Source organism: Talpa europaea (genome assembly GCF_964194135.1).
Source record: "Talpa europaea genome assembly, chromosome: 9".
In the NCBI taxonomy this organism is placed as follows: Eukaryota; Metazoa; Chordata; class Mammalia; order Eulipotyphla; family Talpidae; genus Talpa; species Talpa europaea.
This window is the reverse complement of record NC_140076.1, coordinates 114666456-114684104: the sequence shown is the minus strand read 5'-3', so window position 1 is coordinate 114684104 and position 17649 is coordinate 114666456. Positions and strand designations below refer to the sequence as shown.

The window sequence follows — 17649 nt, the reverse complement described above, 5'->3', positions numbered from 1 at the left end:
GAGCCCCGCGCCCCCCGAGCAGCCCGACCTCCCACGCTGGGGGCCGGGGTGCTCGGGGCGAGCCGCGCCGGGAGCTGCGGGGAGGGGCGCGGGGTCCCCACGCCCGCCCGGGGCAGGTCGCAGCCGGGGCGCTGGGGTTGGGGCGCGGGGGTGAGCACCCCGCGGCGGGCGGGCGCGCGGCCTCTGCGGCGGCTCCGGGGCGGGGCGGGGCCTCGCGTCCCGGCCCCTGACTGGGCGGGCGGCCCGGGGGCGGCCCTGGGCGGCCGCGGCTTTGACAGCTCCTCCCGCAGCGCCCCGAGTCCGGTGGGTGCGCGAACCTGAGCCCCGTCTCCCCGCGGCCCGTCCCCCAGCCGCCGCCCGCCCGGCCATGAAGCGCATCTTCTCCTGCTCCAGCTCGCAGGTGGCGGTAGGTGCCGGGCTGTGGGGGGACGGGCAGGGGCTGGGGTGCGGGTCCCGGGGTCCCGAGCCCCTCTCCGCGCCCCGCCGCCCTCCCTCTCCCCGACTTCCAGCTCCCCTGCCCCCGCAGTGCGGCCCCAGCCCGGCCTCGGGGTCCTGTCCCCAGCCTCTGGCTCGCCCTCCTCACCTTTGCCCTCCCGAGGTCGCGCCCCTCTGCGCTCTCTGGTCCCCCCAGCACCCACAGCCCCCAACTTTGGGCGCTTCCTGCAGTCCCGACCCCCCTGCAGTCCGCGCACCCCTGCGCTGTCTCCTAGGGCTGAGGCACCGCCAAGCGCCTGGCTGACCCCTCGCCCCGCTCCTCGGCACCCCGCTTAGCTCCGGGGTCCTGCCCGCCAGCCGTGACCCAGCCCTGCCTCGTCCTCACAGCCCTGCCTCCCAGATGCCCTCCCCGCGCTGGCTCCCGCCAGTCCCAGCACCCCCCCAGCCCCAGCGACCCCCAGCCCCTCTTCATGGTCTCCCTGGCCTGCCCCCTCCCACTCCATGCCTCTCCCTCTCCCAACCCCCTTCTCGCGCCATCACCGCTGACCCTTAGGTGTCACTCCAGACCTCTCGCCACTGGGCGCTCCCAGGTCAGCCTTCTCCTGTTCGCCCCTCTCTCCCTCGCCCTCTGCCCAGCGATTGTCCAGCCTTGCTTCCCCCCTTTGGCTGGACCCACTTTGGCCTGTCCTTTGTGGGTTAATCTTGCAGCCTGGTCAGCCTGGCAGGCGCTGCCAGAGGAGGCACAGTTGCCTGGCTGCTCCCCAAAGATCTGGGTGAGTTCCTGCAGAATCTACCCTGGCCAGTTCCCCTGCAGTGCCTGCTCATCAGACTGGTTCTTGGGTCAGTCAAGGTCTTCTACCTTATTCTCCCGAATCTTCCTTCATTCCAAATCCTCACCCACTTGTTTAGGGCTTGTACTGTCAGCTTCCTTTGACTGAGTTAGAGAAAAGCATCCTGAAAGAAGAGGCGAGAGGACTGGCTCGGAGTCCCCCGCAGGAGTCACTCTACTCCCTGCGCTGTCTCAGAACAAAACACAAGGAAGGTTAGAGAAGGTGTCGTCTCAGAGAGCGGGTAGCTTCTCCCAGCCTGGAGATCTCTCACAGACAGATTCCCTGTCTGGGGATGGAAGTGTGTGTGCGTGTGTGTGTGTCAATTTGGATTATGGCTCATTTAGAAGTGAAGTAACTACCTACCTGTAGTGGTATCACTCAGTCTAACCTGACTTAGGGTGTCATTTATAAGTAACCGTGAGAAATGCTCACCCTTCAAGGGCAGGTCACAGAGGCTTGGAAGGCAGCTATGAGGCAAGAGCAGGAGTTGTGTTGAGACCTGTCCTTGTCCTACATACATTTGCTCCTCCACTTAGTTTCTGCACATTGACCAATCAAAAGGCATTTATGAATGAATACCAGAGGACTAGAAACTGAGGCTACCCAGATGCTGCCTTAACTCACAATGATTTTTTTTAATTCACATGGACTCTCCCTAGTTACTGAAAGTCCTCTGCATTGCCCTTCCCTTTCTGGGTTGTGGAGTCTGCCTGCTCCCTAGGGATGGGAAAACTACCTCCTCTTGCTAATTCCTGGCCAATGCCTCCTTTCTAAGATGCTGGATGAGCAATGGGTAGATGCTGGGATTTGAAAGCATTGTCTGTCCTCCTTTACCCCAACTCTCGAGAGGCTTGGCCATGAAGAGTTCCCACCCATTCTAAGCTCTCCATAGCATAACAAGATTATACGAAGTCCCTTGGGTAGATTTAGAGCTATCTAGCTGGAAAGAAAACTCTTTCCTCAGTCAGGTTGAGTTCTGAAAAGTCTGAAAACAGGCCAGTTGTAAAATGTTTCCTCATGAGACTTCCCAATACTTCTCATGTTCAATTCCTCCACTCCTGGGCAGCTAACTACTCTGCACCCACTTGTCAGGAAGCAGTGTGACAGCCTTCCTGTCTGCTCTTAAAGCCTGGCTTGCCAGTCTGACATCTTCGCAGCCTGGCTGTTATGTAACAATGACTGACAGGAGCAAAATCCCTTCCTCTCACTCCCCTGGATGAAGTATTCTGAGCCGGGAATATTCAAAATGTGTCCAGCAAGTCTAGGAAGCCTGGGGAATAGAATTAATATTTATTGTGCTGCTATTATGTGACAGACACAGTGCTAGGTGCTTTATAGAGGGTTCTAGCACTAGGACGTTCCAAGAAATTGTTGCTCAGGTGTGTTAGAACTGGGGTTTTAAGCACAGAATTTGCAGGTTGAGGGCTACTGGTGGCAGTACCCTGTGGGAGAGGTGTAGCTCCAGCAGCCAAGAGATTGCTCCAACCCACCCCACCCCTACTCGGGCCTCAGGCCAGAGTCCTGTACCCTCAGATTGAGGCAAAGACTAAAAGATCAATGATCATTTTAAAATTACTCCAAGTTATCCAGAACATCATAATATCAACAATGAATAAACAAAAACCAGCTCCTATAATCTCATGTTATTTTAGTCAAGCAGAGGCTGTCTTTGAGAGTGTCTTCCTTAGTCGCTTGCTCTGCCTACATAGGAAGTGGACCAGAAAATAGCTACGAGCAGTTGGCACTGGCTCAGTTAGAGGAAGGTCAATTACATTTTAAAAATTGAGAGTCAGCTCCTGTCCCTCCAGGGCAGTCTTTCCATCCCACTCACCTGTCCCAGAGCAGCATTGCCTGTTCTCCCCACACTGCCGGTGCACTCCACCTTGACGGTGCTTAGAGATGTGCAGCCAGAGATAAGGAGAGGATGCAATTACTCCCACAAAGGTCCCCTAATCGTGGCTACAGAAATCCCAGGCTTAGTCTTGTTCTGAGTCTGCCTATTAATTTGGTGATCACTCCCTTGCAGCTATGCTAATCCACTGCCTCTCATCCAGGGTGCTGGATAAGGGGCGCACTGCAGTACATTTTGGAATGTGGTCCCGCTTCACCCCAACTCTGCACAAGTTTGGTCATAAAGAATTTCCATCCCTTTAAACTCTTCTCGGTATCACACAGTTATAGGCTGAAAATGGGGGTGGATTTAGAACTATCTAGCCAAAAAGGCAATTATTTACATTGCTAAGAAGTACCTTTACATCTTCACAGCCTGGCTGTTATCTAACAATGACTGACAGGAGCAAAATCCCTTCCTCTCACTCCCCTGGATGAAGAATTCTGAGCTGGGAATATTCAAAATGTGTCCAGCAAGTCTAGGAAGCCTGGGGAATAAAATTAATATTTATTGTGCTGCTATTATGTGACAGACACAGTGCTAGGTGCTTTATAGAGGGTTCTAGCACTAGGGCGTTCCAAGAAATTGTTGCTCAGGTGTGTTAGAACTAGGGTTTTAAGCATAGAATTTGCAGGTTGAGGGCTACTGGTGGCAGTACCCTGTGGGAGAGGTGTAGCTCCAGCAGGCTACCTCTCGAGGGCAACCCAGCCCCCAAGGGACAGTGTCTAATGTGTTCTTACAACACAGAGTCTGTTAGTACGTGGAGCGGCCATTTTCCTTATTTTGTCCTTTGAGAATTCACCTGTTTGGAGACTCTTCTCCATGCCAGGAGCAGCATCAGGGCGGGCAGCCCTGCCTTGGAGGCAATCCTCGGCTCTTTATTTGGAAATAGTCCTGTCATCGTGTTGACCTGGTGGTGAGAACTAGGGCTGGGCAGCAGGTCACCTGGCTCTAATCCCCATTTTACCACTATTTTGTGGTGTAACCCTGGACAGTTATCTCACCTCAGTGAGCCTCAGTTTCTTCTTCTGTCACATAGATACAATAATATCAGCCCTGACTACTCTTCAAGGATGTTGAGAAGCTGACTGCACACGGCCCTCGAAAGGCGCAGAGGAAGCCCAAGTGCTGTCCAGGAGTAGCACCTGAGAATCCCTCTACCCTCGACAAGTTTATGATTTGGGCCTTGACATCTTTCCTGTTTTTCATGAATAACTTGCCCTGGCTATGTAAACAGCGTGTGAGTTATTTGGCTTCCACGGACCCTATTTTTCCCCACTTGGTCCCCAGCCTATCGTTGAGATGACACCTCATAAAAGGCAGTGTGCTACCACCAGTCCCCCGCCACTTCCTGTGTTGTTATAAGGATGCCACACACTCTGTGACTCTTTGCAGTTTACAGAGGGATTTTATGCACATTACCTCATTTAATACTTACAACATGATGAGGTAGTTATTATTTGCTCCATGTTATAGATGAGAAAACAGGTGGAGGTGTTGAATGGTTTGCTCTAGGTCACAGAGGTGAGAAAGTGCCTGACCAGACCCCAAACTCAGGTCTGCTGACGAAACATCCATCTTGGGCCCTTTTCATCGTACTGCGGATTTTTGAGTCTCGTCTTCCTTTTCTTGTCCTGCTCTGGATCAAACCAGTTTGCTCTGTGCCATCAGCCCTGGCTGTTTTACACGGCTCTCTCTTTCACACCCTGTGAGACTTCAATTATTGTAATTACCCCGCCACCCGCAAAACCCAAGTAGAAATGATCGAACAATGCCTGCCCAGGTGTGGCTGTTGTCTGGGACAGCTGCTCCCTGCCAGGAAAACCAGGCGGGAGGGGTGTGAGGAGAAGGGGGAGCTGCCTCTTGCTCCTCCAGCCTAGCTAGGGAACCATCTTGGCCTTTTGGCTGTGGTTGCCACCCGGGGGAACAGCGGCAGCCACTGGGCCTGGGTATCTGAGGGAGAAACCAACTGTGCTTCTCCTCCTGGTTTTGGGGCCCAAAGCCCGTGGGCAGAGACAGTGTTTTCCTAGGCATTTGGTCTCTGAGCTGTGACCTGGAGCAAGGTGCCTTGATTTGTCAAAAATCTGAGCACAAGAAAGCAGGGCCTCCTGGGGAGGTGAGAGGTTGGGGAGCCGACCTGGGAGTGGCCAGTTTGGTTCTGCTGCTCCAGTAAGACCTAGCAAAGGGGGAAGGGTTTGCTCCGAAGCTGGGTACCTCATGGCAGTATCACAGTGATGATGAAACAGATGTTTGAAATACTGTGTATTCAGCGCTTAGAATCCACGCTCCTTTTGGCCCACGGCTGGCAATAACTGGCACTAGTTCTTGGTGGCATACGAATTAAAGACGGTGTAACCGGTCCACTGAAGCAGGACTACATGGTCTAGGCTGAGTGACTTGGCATCCTAACCAAGTCCCTCCTTTCTCCATCTCACCAAATATTCATACGACGTGTGGCTCTCGACAGGTGGAGAGATGGAACCGCCGTGATCAGAAGTTGCTGGAGGCAGTGCAGCGGGGGGATGTGGGACGCGTGGCCGCCCTGGCCTCCAGGAAGTCTTCCCGGCCCACCAAGCTCAACTCGAACGGCCAGTCCCCGTAAGTAAGTCCTGATTCTACCCTGGATATGTGGTTCCCTCTGAAAGCCCTAAGCCCCAGCCTGATGTAGAATTGGGAGATGCCTACAACTTCAGAGCCCTTTTGCCTTAGTTAGCCAGCGTGTCAATACATTTCTCTAAGTCAAGCGCCGCATGCATTGAAGGATGAAGGCCCACCTTCCAGCCCAGGTTGACGGCATGGACAAGAATCGGCCATAAGGCCGTGAAACAGCCATGCGCAGAGGACACACACACTAAAGAGAGTTCTTCATTGCACAAGCAGGGGGTGTTTATGCTTGGGAAATGAGCAATGAAGCGGCAGCCTCCAGAGTCACAGGGGTAGGAGTTGTTAGGATCAGGGGAATTATCTCTTGCCTCTGCCCAAGTCGGTGTGCAAATGGCCAGCCTCCTGCCGCGCTCCATGCACCTCCACGCGGCTGAGGGGGCTGTGCTCCCTGGGCACCCCTGCAGTAGTCCAAGATTATTCAAGACCTGTCGCTCCTCTTTCTGCTTTGCTTCCCCCTTCCTTGGACTTCCCGGGAGGAGGCCATGCATACAGTCTCCTTCTCAGTCAGGCTGGGGGGGTCTTTCCTCTCCGCTTTTGGGGTTGGCTTTGGGGTGGAGGCGCAGAGCAGGCAGTGCTTACGAAGATCCTCTCACTGCTTGAGCCTGGTCCCTTCATCCTTCTGCCTCTGGGCCTCGATTCTGGCAGGTTTCACCTGGCGGCCTCCAAGGGCCTGACCGAATGTCTGACTGTTCTGCTTGCAAATGGCGCCGACATCAACAGCAAGAATGAAGACGGTGAGTTCACTGAGCCCCGGCCACGTGCTCGTTCCTCGCTCTACAGCAGCGGTGGGGGCCAGTGCTGGCTCCTTTCCAGCTGTAGCCCCCTGCTTCTTTCCTCATAAGCTCTGGCCTGGATCCTTCCGGGGGTCCCTGCCCTGCAAGCTGAGCATACCTCACCCCAATTCCCATCTCCACCACAGGCCCCAGCCACCGGGGGAACAGGAATTTCTAGCCTGGTGTGACTGAGAGCTTCTCTCTCTAATCTCCCTCTGATTATCTGTGCGTCTCTTGCTTCCCTCCCTGTGAGTCACCAGCATGCGTGGGGCCACCCTCTCCCTCTCTCTTTCTCTTCCCAGGAAGCACCGCCCTGCACTTGGCCACCATCTCCTGCCAGCCACAGTGTGTCAAGGTCTTGCTGCAGGTAAAACAACCCCTAGATGTTAGCCCTGGAAGGGAAGAGGTGGATCCAGAGTGCCCTAACTTTGTCTCGTAGCCATAAGCATTATTTGGCCAAGGATGTCCCTCTGATCTCTGGGAAGAGAGCTGGTAATCATCTCGTCATCAAGTCACAGGTCTCCTAACACCTACTATGTGCAAGCACGGTGCTTAATGCTGCCCCGAGGACAAGTCACAAAGCAGTTGCCAGGGGTTGACGCCAGTCTGCCATGGCAGGCCCTGCAGAGAAGCCTGCCTGATAATGGGCAGGCAGAGGAGGGCAGAGGCGTGTAAATTACACCCGGACCCGACTGCCTGTGTTTGAGGAGCTTCTAGCCTAGGAACACAAGGCGAAATATACATATGAAATGACATGTGGACAAGTTATAAACGCGTCTCCAAAAGTATAAAAGGCACAGCTCCGCGGGCCTTGGGCAGTCTGTCCTGCTTTTGATCTTCTGGCTCTTTCCCAGTTTCCCAATTAAGTTCCTAAAATACCAGTGGTGGCCTCGGATGTCATTTTCTCTAATGTGTTTACTTAGTTATCGTCCAATTTTTCTTAGGCCCTTGAGGAGCCAGGGCTGAAATTCCAGGCCAGGTATCCTCTCCAAAGAATAACTAGGCTTGCCCAGCAGCTGGCCAGAGCCACGGTCCTTCTGCCCCTCCCCAAAGCACTATGGGAGGTGGTGACCCAACACGGGGGATGGATGGGATGTTCACGCCATGCTCCATGCTGCTTCCCTTTGTGGCTCTTTGCAGCATGGCGCCAACGAGGATGCTGTGGATGTGGAAAACCGCAGCCCGTTGCACTGGGCAGGTCTGTGATGAGGACTGGGGGGGAAGCAGGGCCGCAGGGAGGGCACCTGGAGGGACTGCTGAAAGGGTCAGAGGGATGCGGGGTCACGGTCTGACGAGCATCCTTCCTTGAACCCAATCACCCCTCCACCCTCCCAGCCTCCTCTGGCTGCGCCTCCAGTGTGCTCCTGCTGTGCGACCATGAAGCCTTCCTGGACGTCCTGGATAATGTGAGTGTCCGCTGGGAGGTGCCCCCACAGGCAGGTGATGCTCTCTCTGAACTTGACTGGCCAAGTTCTGTGATCAGAGGTGGTACGGGAGCACCCCCTCTCCCTTCTCCTCTTGCTCCTCCTCGCCCTCTCAGAGGGACTGAGCCTTGTCTTGTGGAGAGCATGTAGCCCTCTGGAAAGGAGCATTTAGCCCTGACATCTGGGTTTTTTCCGAAGCAATATGGGGAGAAGGGAGTTGGTAAGATTGTGTCACGCCCTGGCACTCCTTGACTGCTGCTGAGCCCCTTTCACGACCTGTGCAGGATGGACGGACACCCCTGATGATTGCTTCGCTGGGTGGTCACGCGGCGATTTGCTCACAGCTGCTGCAGAGAGGCGCCCGGGTTAACGTCACAGACAAGGATGACAAGTGAGCGTTCCCCAGATCCAGACCCTGGCCCCCCGAGAAAGGAGCCACTGAGCAAAGTGTGGTGTGCGTGTGTGCGCGCTGCATGCCTGCACATGTGCTTATGTACTGGGGAGGAAGTCACGTTGGTCTCTGTCCTACTTCCACGATTTCCTCTTGGGGAGTTGAGCAAGTTTTCCTGTCCAGCTGCAGCTGCACCTCTCTTGCCTGGCTGACTCCGAAAGTAGAATCATTATCTCTAGACCCATTAGTTTAACTTTCTGGTTTTCAAATTATCTTCTAAGCAATGGGATCCTTTTTTTTCCAATGAAGAATTTATGCAAAACCTCAATATATGAAACAGCTGAAAATGGAGCCCTTCCAATCAGTCCCCTGATTTCAGATGCTGCAGCTCCAAGAACATTTGAAAAGTTCCGATCTGTCCTCACGCTTTGTCGTTGTTGGTCTGTGGGTGTCCTGGCCACGCTGGGCACTGCCAGCCCTGTGAGTGGGAGTTCTGGCACCAGGACTTCGGATCCACGGGAAGGGCCTGTGTTCATGATTGTTCCAACCCCCAGGTCGGCTCTGATCCTGGCCTGTGAGAAAGGTAGTGCAGAGGTGGCAGAGCTGCTCCTGAGCCATGGGGCCGACGCAGGGGCGGTGGACAGCGCGGGGAACGACGCCCTGCACTACGCCCTGCGCACGCAGGACCGCGCGCTGTGGAGGCTGCTGAGGCAGGCCCTGAGCCGGCGGCGGCGGGGAGGTAAAGCCATTTTTTCACTTCAGGCTTCTTTGAACCAAGGAAGATTTTAGGGTCCCATTTCTTCCCATGGAAATAACCCATCTGGCAAATAATTGGCACTTTAGTTGAACGTATTTTTTTTTTAGATTTATTTTTATTTATGCATCCAAGAGCTGGGTTGGAGGCCAGAGGTAGGAGTGGATTTGCCAGAGACAGAGTGGGGAGCAGAAGAGGTGGATCTACTGAAATACACTGCTGAGGGGAGCAGCGGGAGACAAGAGAGGTCTGCTGTGCCCTGTGGGTCAGTTCCCTGGCTGGGGATCGAACTCGTGCTGAAGTGGCTGGAGATAGCTTGATAGCGCTGAGACTTTAACCCCTGTGCCACCAGGGAGGCCCTAGTTGAACATGTTTCTTTCAACCATTGTAAGAAGATCCCAACTCCCAAAGCGCAGCCTCAGTAGCCCTGAAGGCAGCCTTGTCTCTCACTGAAGGCGATCCTGGTTAGACCATTGAGAAGCTGCTCAATGGCATGTACTTGTGTGACTTGCTGGTCAACCTCTCTTGCCCTCTTAGACCATAAACCCCTTGAAAGATAGCTCATTTCCACTTTGCTTACCATGGAGCTCCTGGTGCCTCAAACTGCCTGGCACAGAGTCTAATAAATACATGAGTGGCCAAAATGGATGAGCTGGAATAGCGTTGGGATAGAGCACCAAGTCTGCCAGACCATTCGGGACCCCTGAGGAGGATGTGTACTCCTCACCTTACTTCGCAGAGGGGCCGCTCCTCTCAGGGGATGTGTGAAGACGGAGGACAAGCTGAGGCACATGGGCCAGTCTTTGCCCTCATTTTCCTGTGTCTTTTTGTCTAGGTCACGGGCTAGTTCAACACCCGGATGCTGCATCCAAGGTAAGACCCCAGGAGTGCCCCTCTTTTGCTCCTGACCTCCCTGTCTATCTCACTGGGATGTCTTCTAGGGAGCGACCCAGGGGTACTGAGACCTTCTGAGAGAGGAGAGGCCCTGCTGGGGCTAGGTTAGCCGCCCCCCTTTATTCACCGCTCTGTGTTCTACCTAGGCCTCCCTATTAGACTCTCAGGTGGGTTCTCCACCCAAGAGTCCATGGAAAGCAGAGCCTGGCGAGGAGCAGGAACAAGAGGAGGATGAAGTCCCGTGTTCAGATGAGTGGTGGTGGAAGTTTGAGGAGGAGCAGCAGAAAGTGTCTCAGCTGGAGCAGGAGCTGGAGCAGAAGATAGAAGAGTGTAAGGCCCAGGCAGCAGCCTACCTGAGCCTGGAGAACCAGATTCGAGAGCATGTGCAAGAGCTGGGGGTCCTCTTATTCCAAGACACTGGCGCTCCAGGGGGACAGGGCTCTCATCTCCGGTCTGGGGGAGATGGCATGGAGCAGGGGTGTCCCCTGGACCTGCTGGCTGAGCGCATACAAGAGCTGAGGAAGCAACAGCAGGCGGCAGCTGCAGCCTCGGCCACAGCAAAGCCCTTATCAGAGTCCAAGAAGCCTGAGGATTCGGCCCCAGGAGAGACCCAGTATGAAACCAATGGAGAGTCCCATCCCAAAGAACAGGTCCTCCCCCAGAGCCCACAGTCTGAGGCCATTGGGAAAGCCACAGGACAGCAGCTGGCCACCAATGCGGGACAGGTCCTTGGCCCTGATCCTACTGACCAGCTGCATGCAAGCCAGAAAGAGAGACCCCAAGCCTCAGGGGCTGGACCAACAGACACAGTGGCTGAACCTGTGGGCTCAGCAGCCATGAACCATGCTGACCAGCTGTGTGCAAACCAGGAGAGACCCAAAGTCTCAGGGGCTGGACCAGCAGACTCAGTGGCCGAACCTGTGGACTCAGCAACCATGAACCACACTGACCAGTTGTGTGCAAACCAAGAGGAGAGACCCCAAGTCTCAGGGGCTGGACCAGCAGACTCAATGGCCAATCCTGTGGGCCAAGCAGCCGTGAACCACACTGACCAGCTGCATGCAAACCAGGAGAGACCCCAAGCCTCGGGGGCTGAACCAGCAGACTCAGTGGCTGAACCTGTGGGTTCAGCAGCCATGAACCAACTCCTGCTACAACTGAGGGAGGAGCTGGCTGCCGTGTGGCAAGAAAAGGATGCTGCCAGAGGGGCTTTGTCAAGACCAGTCCTAGAGGGAGCCATGGGGACACCTCGGGCCGAGGCGGCAGCCGCTGCCTGGGAGAAGATGGAGGCCAGGCTGGAGAAGGTGCTGGTGAGGCTGGATCGGGCAAAGGCAGGACTACAGGTGAAACCTGAAGCCCCTGCCCAGGAGGTTAGAGAGGCACCCCCAAAGGCACCTCGGAGGCTCACTGCTGCCTTGGATGAAGGGAGGGAGAAAAGGGCTCCGGGGGCCCGGGGGGAGCCTCTAGGGGCCCCTGGAGGGGAGCCCGTGTCAGGAGGCCCTGCAAAGGGACAGCTGGAGAAGGAGGTGTCAGCACTGAGACTGAGCAACAGTAATTTGCTGGAGGAGTTGGGGGAACTGGGGCGGGAGCGGCAGCGATTGCAGGGCGAGCTGCAGACCCTGAGCCAGCGGCTCCAGCGGGAGTTCGTGCCCAAGCCAGAGGCGCAGGGCCAGCTGCAGCAGTTACGGCGGAGTGTGGGGCTGCTGACCCATGAGCTGGCCTTGGAGAAGGAGGCCACCGAGAAGCTGCGGGAGCGCCTGGCCTCCCAGAGCAGTGGCCTCCGGGGGCTGTGGGACTGCCTGCCCCCAGACCTCGTGGGCAAGGGGCCTGTGGGGAGCAGCACCGCCCAGCCCCTGGAGGAGCTGCAGGCCTGCATCAGCACCCTGGTGGACCGGCACCGCCAGGCCCAGCAGCTGCTGGCCCGGCTGGAGGAGGAAAACCAGCAGCTGCGGGGGTCCCCTGCCCCACTTGGGGAGCCAAGCACCTCTTCAAAGGCCCCAGCGGCTCCCCAAGTCGCCGCTCTGGAGCAAGACCTGGGGAAGCTGGAGGAGGAGCTGCGGGCCGTGCAGGCCACCATGAGCGGGAAGAGCCAGGAGATCGGGAAGCTGAAGCAGCTGCTGTACCAGGCCACGGAGGAGGTGGCCGAGCTGCGCGCGCGGGAGGCGGCCAGCTTGCGGCAGCACGAGAAAACTCGGGGTTCGCTGGTGGCTCAGGCCCAGGCGTGGGGGCAGGAGCTGAAGGCTCTGCTGGAGAAGTACAACACGGCCTGCCGCGAGATGGGCCGGCTGCGCGAGGCCGTGGCCGAGGAGCGGCGCCGCAGCGGGGACCTGGCCGCGCACGCCGCCGAGCAGGAGCGCCAGGCCAGCGAGATGCGGGGGCGCTCGGAGCAGTTCGAGAAGACGGTGGAGGTGCTCAAGGAGAAGATGGAGCACCTCATTGGGGCTTGTCGGGACAAGGAGGTCAAGGTGAGCAGGAGAGGCAGCCCGGGGCGCACGGTGGAGGGTTTCTTTGTGTCTAGGGATTTGCCAAGGCGGATCCACCTGTGGCCAGTCAGACTAAGACCCTGCACATCCTCATCTGTTCCATGCAAGGACCACACTGTTCCTCTGGGCCTGGAGGGTTTGGGGTTCAGACTGACAGTGGGACAGTGGAAACACAGAGGCTTGGGCACTCAAGTCTGGGACTCCGGAGCAGTGTGGTCTGGCCACCGCGGCTGAGCACTGTGGTTTATTGGCGCTATGGCCTGGGAAGAGGTCTAATAACACGGTGGGTTGCTGTGGTTTGCTGGGCTTCTGAGCGTGACTCAGTGGCCAGTGGGGTAAAGAAAGGCCACCAGGCTGTGCTCCTCCCCTCCCACCCCAGTCAGGCGCTACAAAAGAATTCCTTGGCAGAGAAGGCGCCATTGCAAAGGGGAAATGTGGAAAATCACTTAGATACCTGAATTCCTAATGACTGCTACATCTGGCTTCTAGGAGATAGGTTTTATGAATTCTAGGTAATCCATTTACAAATGAATTTAGTAATTCTAGAACTGTGACATGAATGAATTCAGACACATTATAATTTATGTACGTGATCACATTTAGAACGATCAAAAACAGAAAGTGCGTGAAAAGAGAACAGAACAAGAATCGCGTGAAGTGGGGTTAATGAAAGAAAGGAGGGGTTCGCGTTGGTGTTAAAGGAAAAGACGCGTTCAACGTGGGCTGTGGGCTGAGGTTGTCTGGATTTGAATTTTAGTTTCAAAAACTCCTGGACGCTCTTGGGCGAGTTATTGACGCCTCAGATTTCTCATCTATAAAATGAGCACAGTGATGGGATGTTTGTGAGGATTACATTAAATAAAGACACGGTATTTAACATACCCACCATTTTTTAAAAGATTTATTTATTTGTGCATACAAGAGCTGGGGTACAGGCCAGAGATGCGAGGGGTGGGGGTGAGAGGATTCACCGGAGACAGATTAGGGAACAGAACAGGCCGATCTATTGAAGTACACTGCTGAGGGGAGCAGCGGGTGAGTCAGGAGAGGTCTGCTGTGCCATGTGGGTTGCTCCCTGGCCGGCCGAGGATCAAACTCATGCTGCAGAGGCTGTGGATTGCTTCATAGTGCTGTGCTTAACCCCTTGCGCCACCAGGGAGGCCCGTACCCACCATTTTTTTTGCGTGTAGTAAGTACTCAGTAAAAGTTAGCTGATGTTAGGTTCAGAGAGTGGGGACCTTGAGAAAAGTTTCATCAGAGCGCCCGAGTTTGCAGTGAGTTCCCCCCAGAAGCAGAGCCCTTTCCGAAAGCGCAGGCTCATTATAAAAAGAGAAGGGCAGGGGCGGATGCTTGCACAGACCCAGCAGTTGGAAGAGCTGCCCCGGAGGGGACACGTTTGTGGAAGAGACGCCTGCAGTCTGAGGCGGGCAGCCATGGAAGGGGAGCTGCCGCTGCAGCTTTATAAGAGGAGAAGGTGGGTGAAGGGGCAGGAGGCTGCCCCTTGCCAGGGCAGAAGCAGCTCAGATAAGACTTCTCTCTGGGAGGGTCTGTTCCTTTGTTAACTGCTCTTAAGTTGTTTTTAGGGTTAGCACCTAAGGAGTTTTTCTGTATTTGGTTTGACTAGGTCGATTTGAAAGAACCAGTGATTATTTTACAATAGCCCTCAATCTCCATATCTCCTCCTCCGCCCTCTTCTCTGGATACTTCACTTTTCCACGCGTTAACAGCTATGTTAATCATTTCTACCCCCACCTCCAGGTTCTGGTTTTGTGCCTCCTCCCCCAATTTTCTACTCTTAGCCTCCATCATTAGCCATTGTTATTCTACCACCATTCTTATGACTGCTGGTTATCATTAACTGCATTTTTGCCTCAGCCTCCCAAGCCACAAAAACTCAACCCTATTTCTCTTTGTAACTGGCAGCCAGAAGTAGGCTCAGGATTCAGGGCCTGAACCATGAATTCAAAACGATCTTGGTTCAAACCATGAATTTCATCACTTGTTAGCTGTGTGATTTTGACAAATTACTCAGTCTCCTTATCTATGTGAATAATAATACTTCTCTCTGAAGAATATTGATCTTCTCAGAACATAAGAAAAGCTGTTTTGAGCTCTTATGAGAGAATGTGGTTAAGTATCTGGAACATATTAAATAGCCAATAAAAGGAAGCTGGCCTTGCCCCTGGTGGTGGTGGGGTAAGAAATGACTTGGGCCCACTGGTTCCCTTTCTTTCCCTTTGGTCTCAGATCAAGGAGTTGTTAAAGAAGCTGGAACAGCTTTCGGAGGAGGTTCTAGCAGTTAGGGGAGAAAATGCTCGCCTTGCCCTGCAGGTGCAGGTATGTTTGGCCCCCCGAGAAATGGGCACTGCTGGTAGGCAGAGGATGTGCCTGGGGGAGATTATGGGACGAACAGGGTGGAGGGGCAGAGGTGCTGGCTGGCCAGTGCAGAGCCGCGGAGGCTTATCCGGCACAGCTGACCACTTGACTGTATTGTCCCTCATACTTGGGGGTGGGATCAGGGTGTGGGGAGGGTGAGCCTAATCTCTCACTGATACTCCCAGGATTCACAGAAGAACCATGAAGAGATCATCTCCACATACAGGAATCATCTGCTGAATGCTGCTCAGGTGAGCATGGTAGAGATTTTGGAGAGGCAGAGACAGAAAGCGGGGCAAGGGGTGTTGCATTTGGGGGTCCCTTTTCTTACCAGCACACACTTGTCATTTCTCGGAGAGCTGGATTTTAGACATTGTGGTGTCAGCCAGGTCTCTGGGTCTTATTAGATCAAGAGAGGTTGTACAGGAATGTGGCGCTGGAGAGGGCGAGAGGGAGCTCTTAGCTCCTCCCTTTCAATTCCCTGCCCCACTATCAGGCCTTTTCCTGCATTTCCTTACCTCTCCCTGAAGCAAAAGGCCTTTTCCACGCCTTAGTTCTCTCAAGGCCACTTACGCCTTACCAAGGAGGAGGACATGGGTGGTTTGCTCCTTCTTTATAAATAATAACAAAAGAATCAAATACCTGTTGTGCACCAGGTGGTTTGTTTCATATTCATAGTTGTAATACTCACAGCAATTCCAAAAGGCCAACCTTATTGTCTTCCTTGTAAAGATGAGAAACTGCCATGGAGAAGTTAAATACTACAAGGGAAGGCACATAGTAAATAGCATTCTGTTCTGCTAGAACCTTCCCACCTGTGTGTCCTCTTTTTCTCTTCTTCATCTCCTTTCATTTCTTTCCTGTCACCTCCAGGGCTACATGGAACAGGACGTGTACAACATCCTGCTTCGGATCCTCAGCATGCAGGAGGGGTGAGGCAGTGTGTGCCCTGAGGGATGTGGGGTTTCTCTGTTGTGGGTTGTGGATCCAGGGTGTGAGGAAGGAGCTCTGAAAAAGCCCTTGGGAAAGGAGGCTTGAGGACTGGGGTTGGGGTCTCCTCTGCCCTTTGTGATGGCCGACAGCAGGGAGATCGTTAGGTGGAGCAGGAATCAGTGAGCAGGTAGCCTGGAGGTCTCTTATATATGGGATGCAAACAAAAGCGGGGTTGAGTGATTATCTTGAGGTCTGCAGTCCCGCTGTACCAGGAAAGATGAGTGATGGCGGATGGTGGTGCAAAGTCATTTTCTACAAATTCCAGAATCTCGTCTTCAACCCCATCAAAGAATAGCCATCAGTTTTCTTCCACCCCAGTGCAAGCGGCCATCACTCCCAGTCCAGATTGATGAGGTCCCCTTTAACTCCTTGGCATGGGTGGGAGACTGGGGATATGAAAGTGTGTGCATTTCACTCTTGAATTTCTTCTTTCAGGGAATAAGAGCGCCCTTGGTTGGCAGAGGCTCCATCAGGCTGTGGTGGGATGGGGTGGGGTGGGGAGGAAGGGGTGGCCACTAGGGGAGGTGTGGGGAGCACCGCCTGACACTACCACCCGGTTCCGGAAGCCTGGAACCCACATGGACGTGAGCAGGGTGTGGGTGGGGCCAACTCTGTGGAAAATAAAGCAGGCGGCAGGATGGCGCCGGATGTGATTCTTTCTTCTGTCTGAAGGGGAGCAGGGGACGGGATTTTTTTTATTCCTTTTTGATCACAATGGTCCTAGCGGTCAGCAAATTTCAAACTTTGATTAGGATTCATAATAACAAATACATTTTACACTGTTTTAATGCCAGTACCTGAAACACTATTTACCTTCACTATTTCTATTCTGCTCTCTGCTGTTAAGCTACACTGACAACTACTGGCCACCGTAAATGCACTCGTGGGCAAGACAAGTTTGACAAACAGTCCTCCGCGAAAATGGGTCTTGAGACTCAACCCTGTCCCTGAAGGGCCTGCGCAGCGCCCATGTTTCCCCCTCTACCTTGGGACTCCCGGGTCCACTGTCTTTGGTAAAGAAGAGAGATGGAGAGACCGGGATTTTCCTCAAGATGGACAACCCAGCATACAACCTAACACAGAATGTCTGAAACCACCTTTCTAGATGTGAGGCGCGGCGTCTCATGGATCACCGTTTGCCCCAGGTGCAAAGGGGATGAAAAAGCTGGCTTTGGGGATAGGGATGCAGGAAAGGTCACACTTGGCCTCTGTCCTCCAGTTGTGTTCTCCGGCTGAGAAAAATCCTTCGTGGCCACTTCTGGGTCTCCTCCCCTTCCTGCCCCATCCACCAGCCAGACCGCTAGGTGAGGGTGAGGCCGAGCGCCTCTGAAATCTGGAATTGCAGTTTGGCGGCCCTCCCGGCCCGCCCCCCGCTGGGTTATGCTGGGTCAGCCCACCGCGGTTTGGCAGGAAAGAGACGGGCTGAAAGCAGAGCGAGGAGGGGCTGCAGGAGGACTGGGGGCCGCACAAGGGCCGAGGTCTGAGCCGTGGTTCAGATCCCAGAGAAGAGGGGGGTCAGCCTTGGGGTTCGCATGGGTGGGACAGGCCGCGTTTGGGCTGGGAGAGGGGGGAGTGGAGGGGTGATGGAGAAGGGGAAAAGGAGCAGCCTCCAGAGGAGCACCATAAGGTCGCAGCCGCTTTATGAAGGGGAACAGAACCACCCTTTTTCTTCCTGCTCTTGGAGTTCCCAGAGAAGGACTGTTAAATGTCTTGCATATGGGGTGTGGGGTGGGAGGAACGA

The 17649-nt window shown here is 54.7% G+C and overlaps 1 protein-coding gene across 1 annotated transcript; it reads left to right on the top strand.

The window, feature by feature from the left end:
- Positions 1–367: 367 nt before the first annotated feature.
- Positions 368–16358, top strand: ANKRD35 (ankyrin repeat domain 35; the record flags this gene model as incomplete). The annotated part of the gene is made up of 15 exons (XM_084243518.1): positions 368–406; positions 5624–5754; positions 6466–6554; positions 6896–6960; positions 7734–7791; positions 7929–7999; positions 8302–8408; positions 8963–9147; positions 9998–10035; positions 10203–10914; positions 11188–12521; positions 14787–14876; positions 15101–15166; positions 15789–15847; positions 16344–16358. 15 exons carry the CDS (start codon positions 368–370, stop codon positions 16348–16350), a joined length of 3051 nt encoding a protein of 1016 aa, XP_084099644.1. The 3' UTR covers positions 16351–16358.
- Between the last annotated feature and the right edge of the window lie 1291 nt (positions 16359–17649).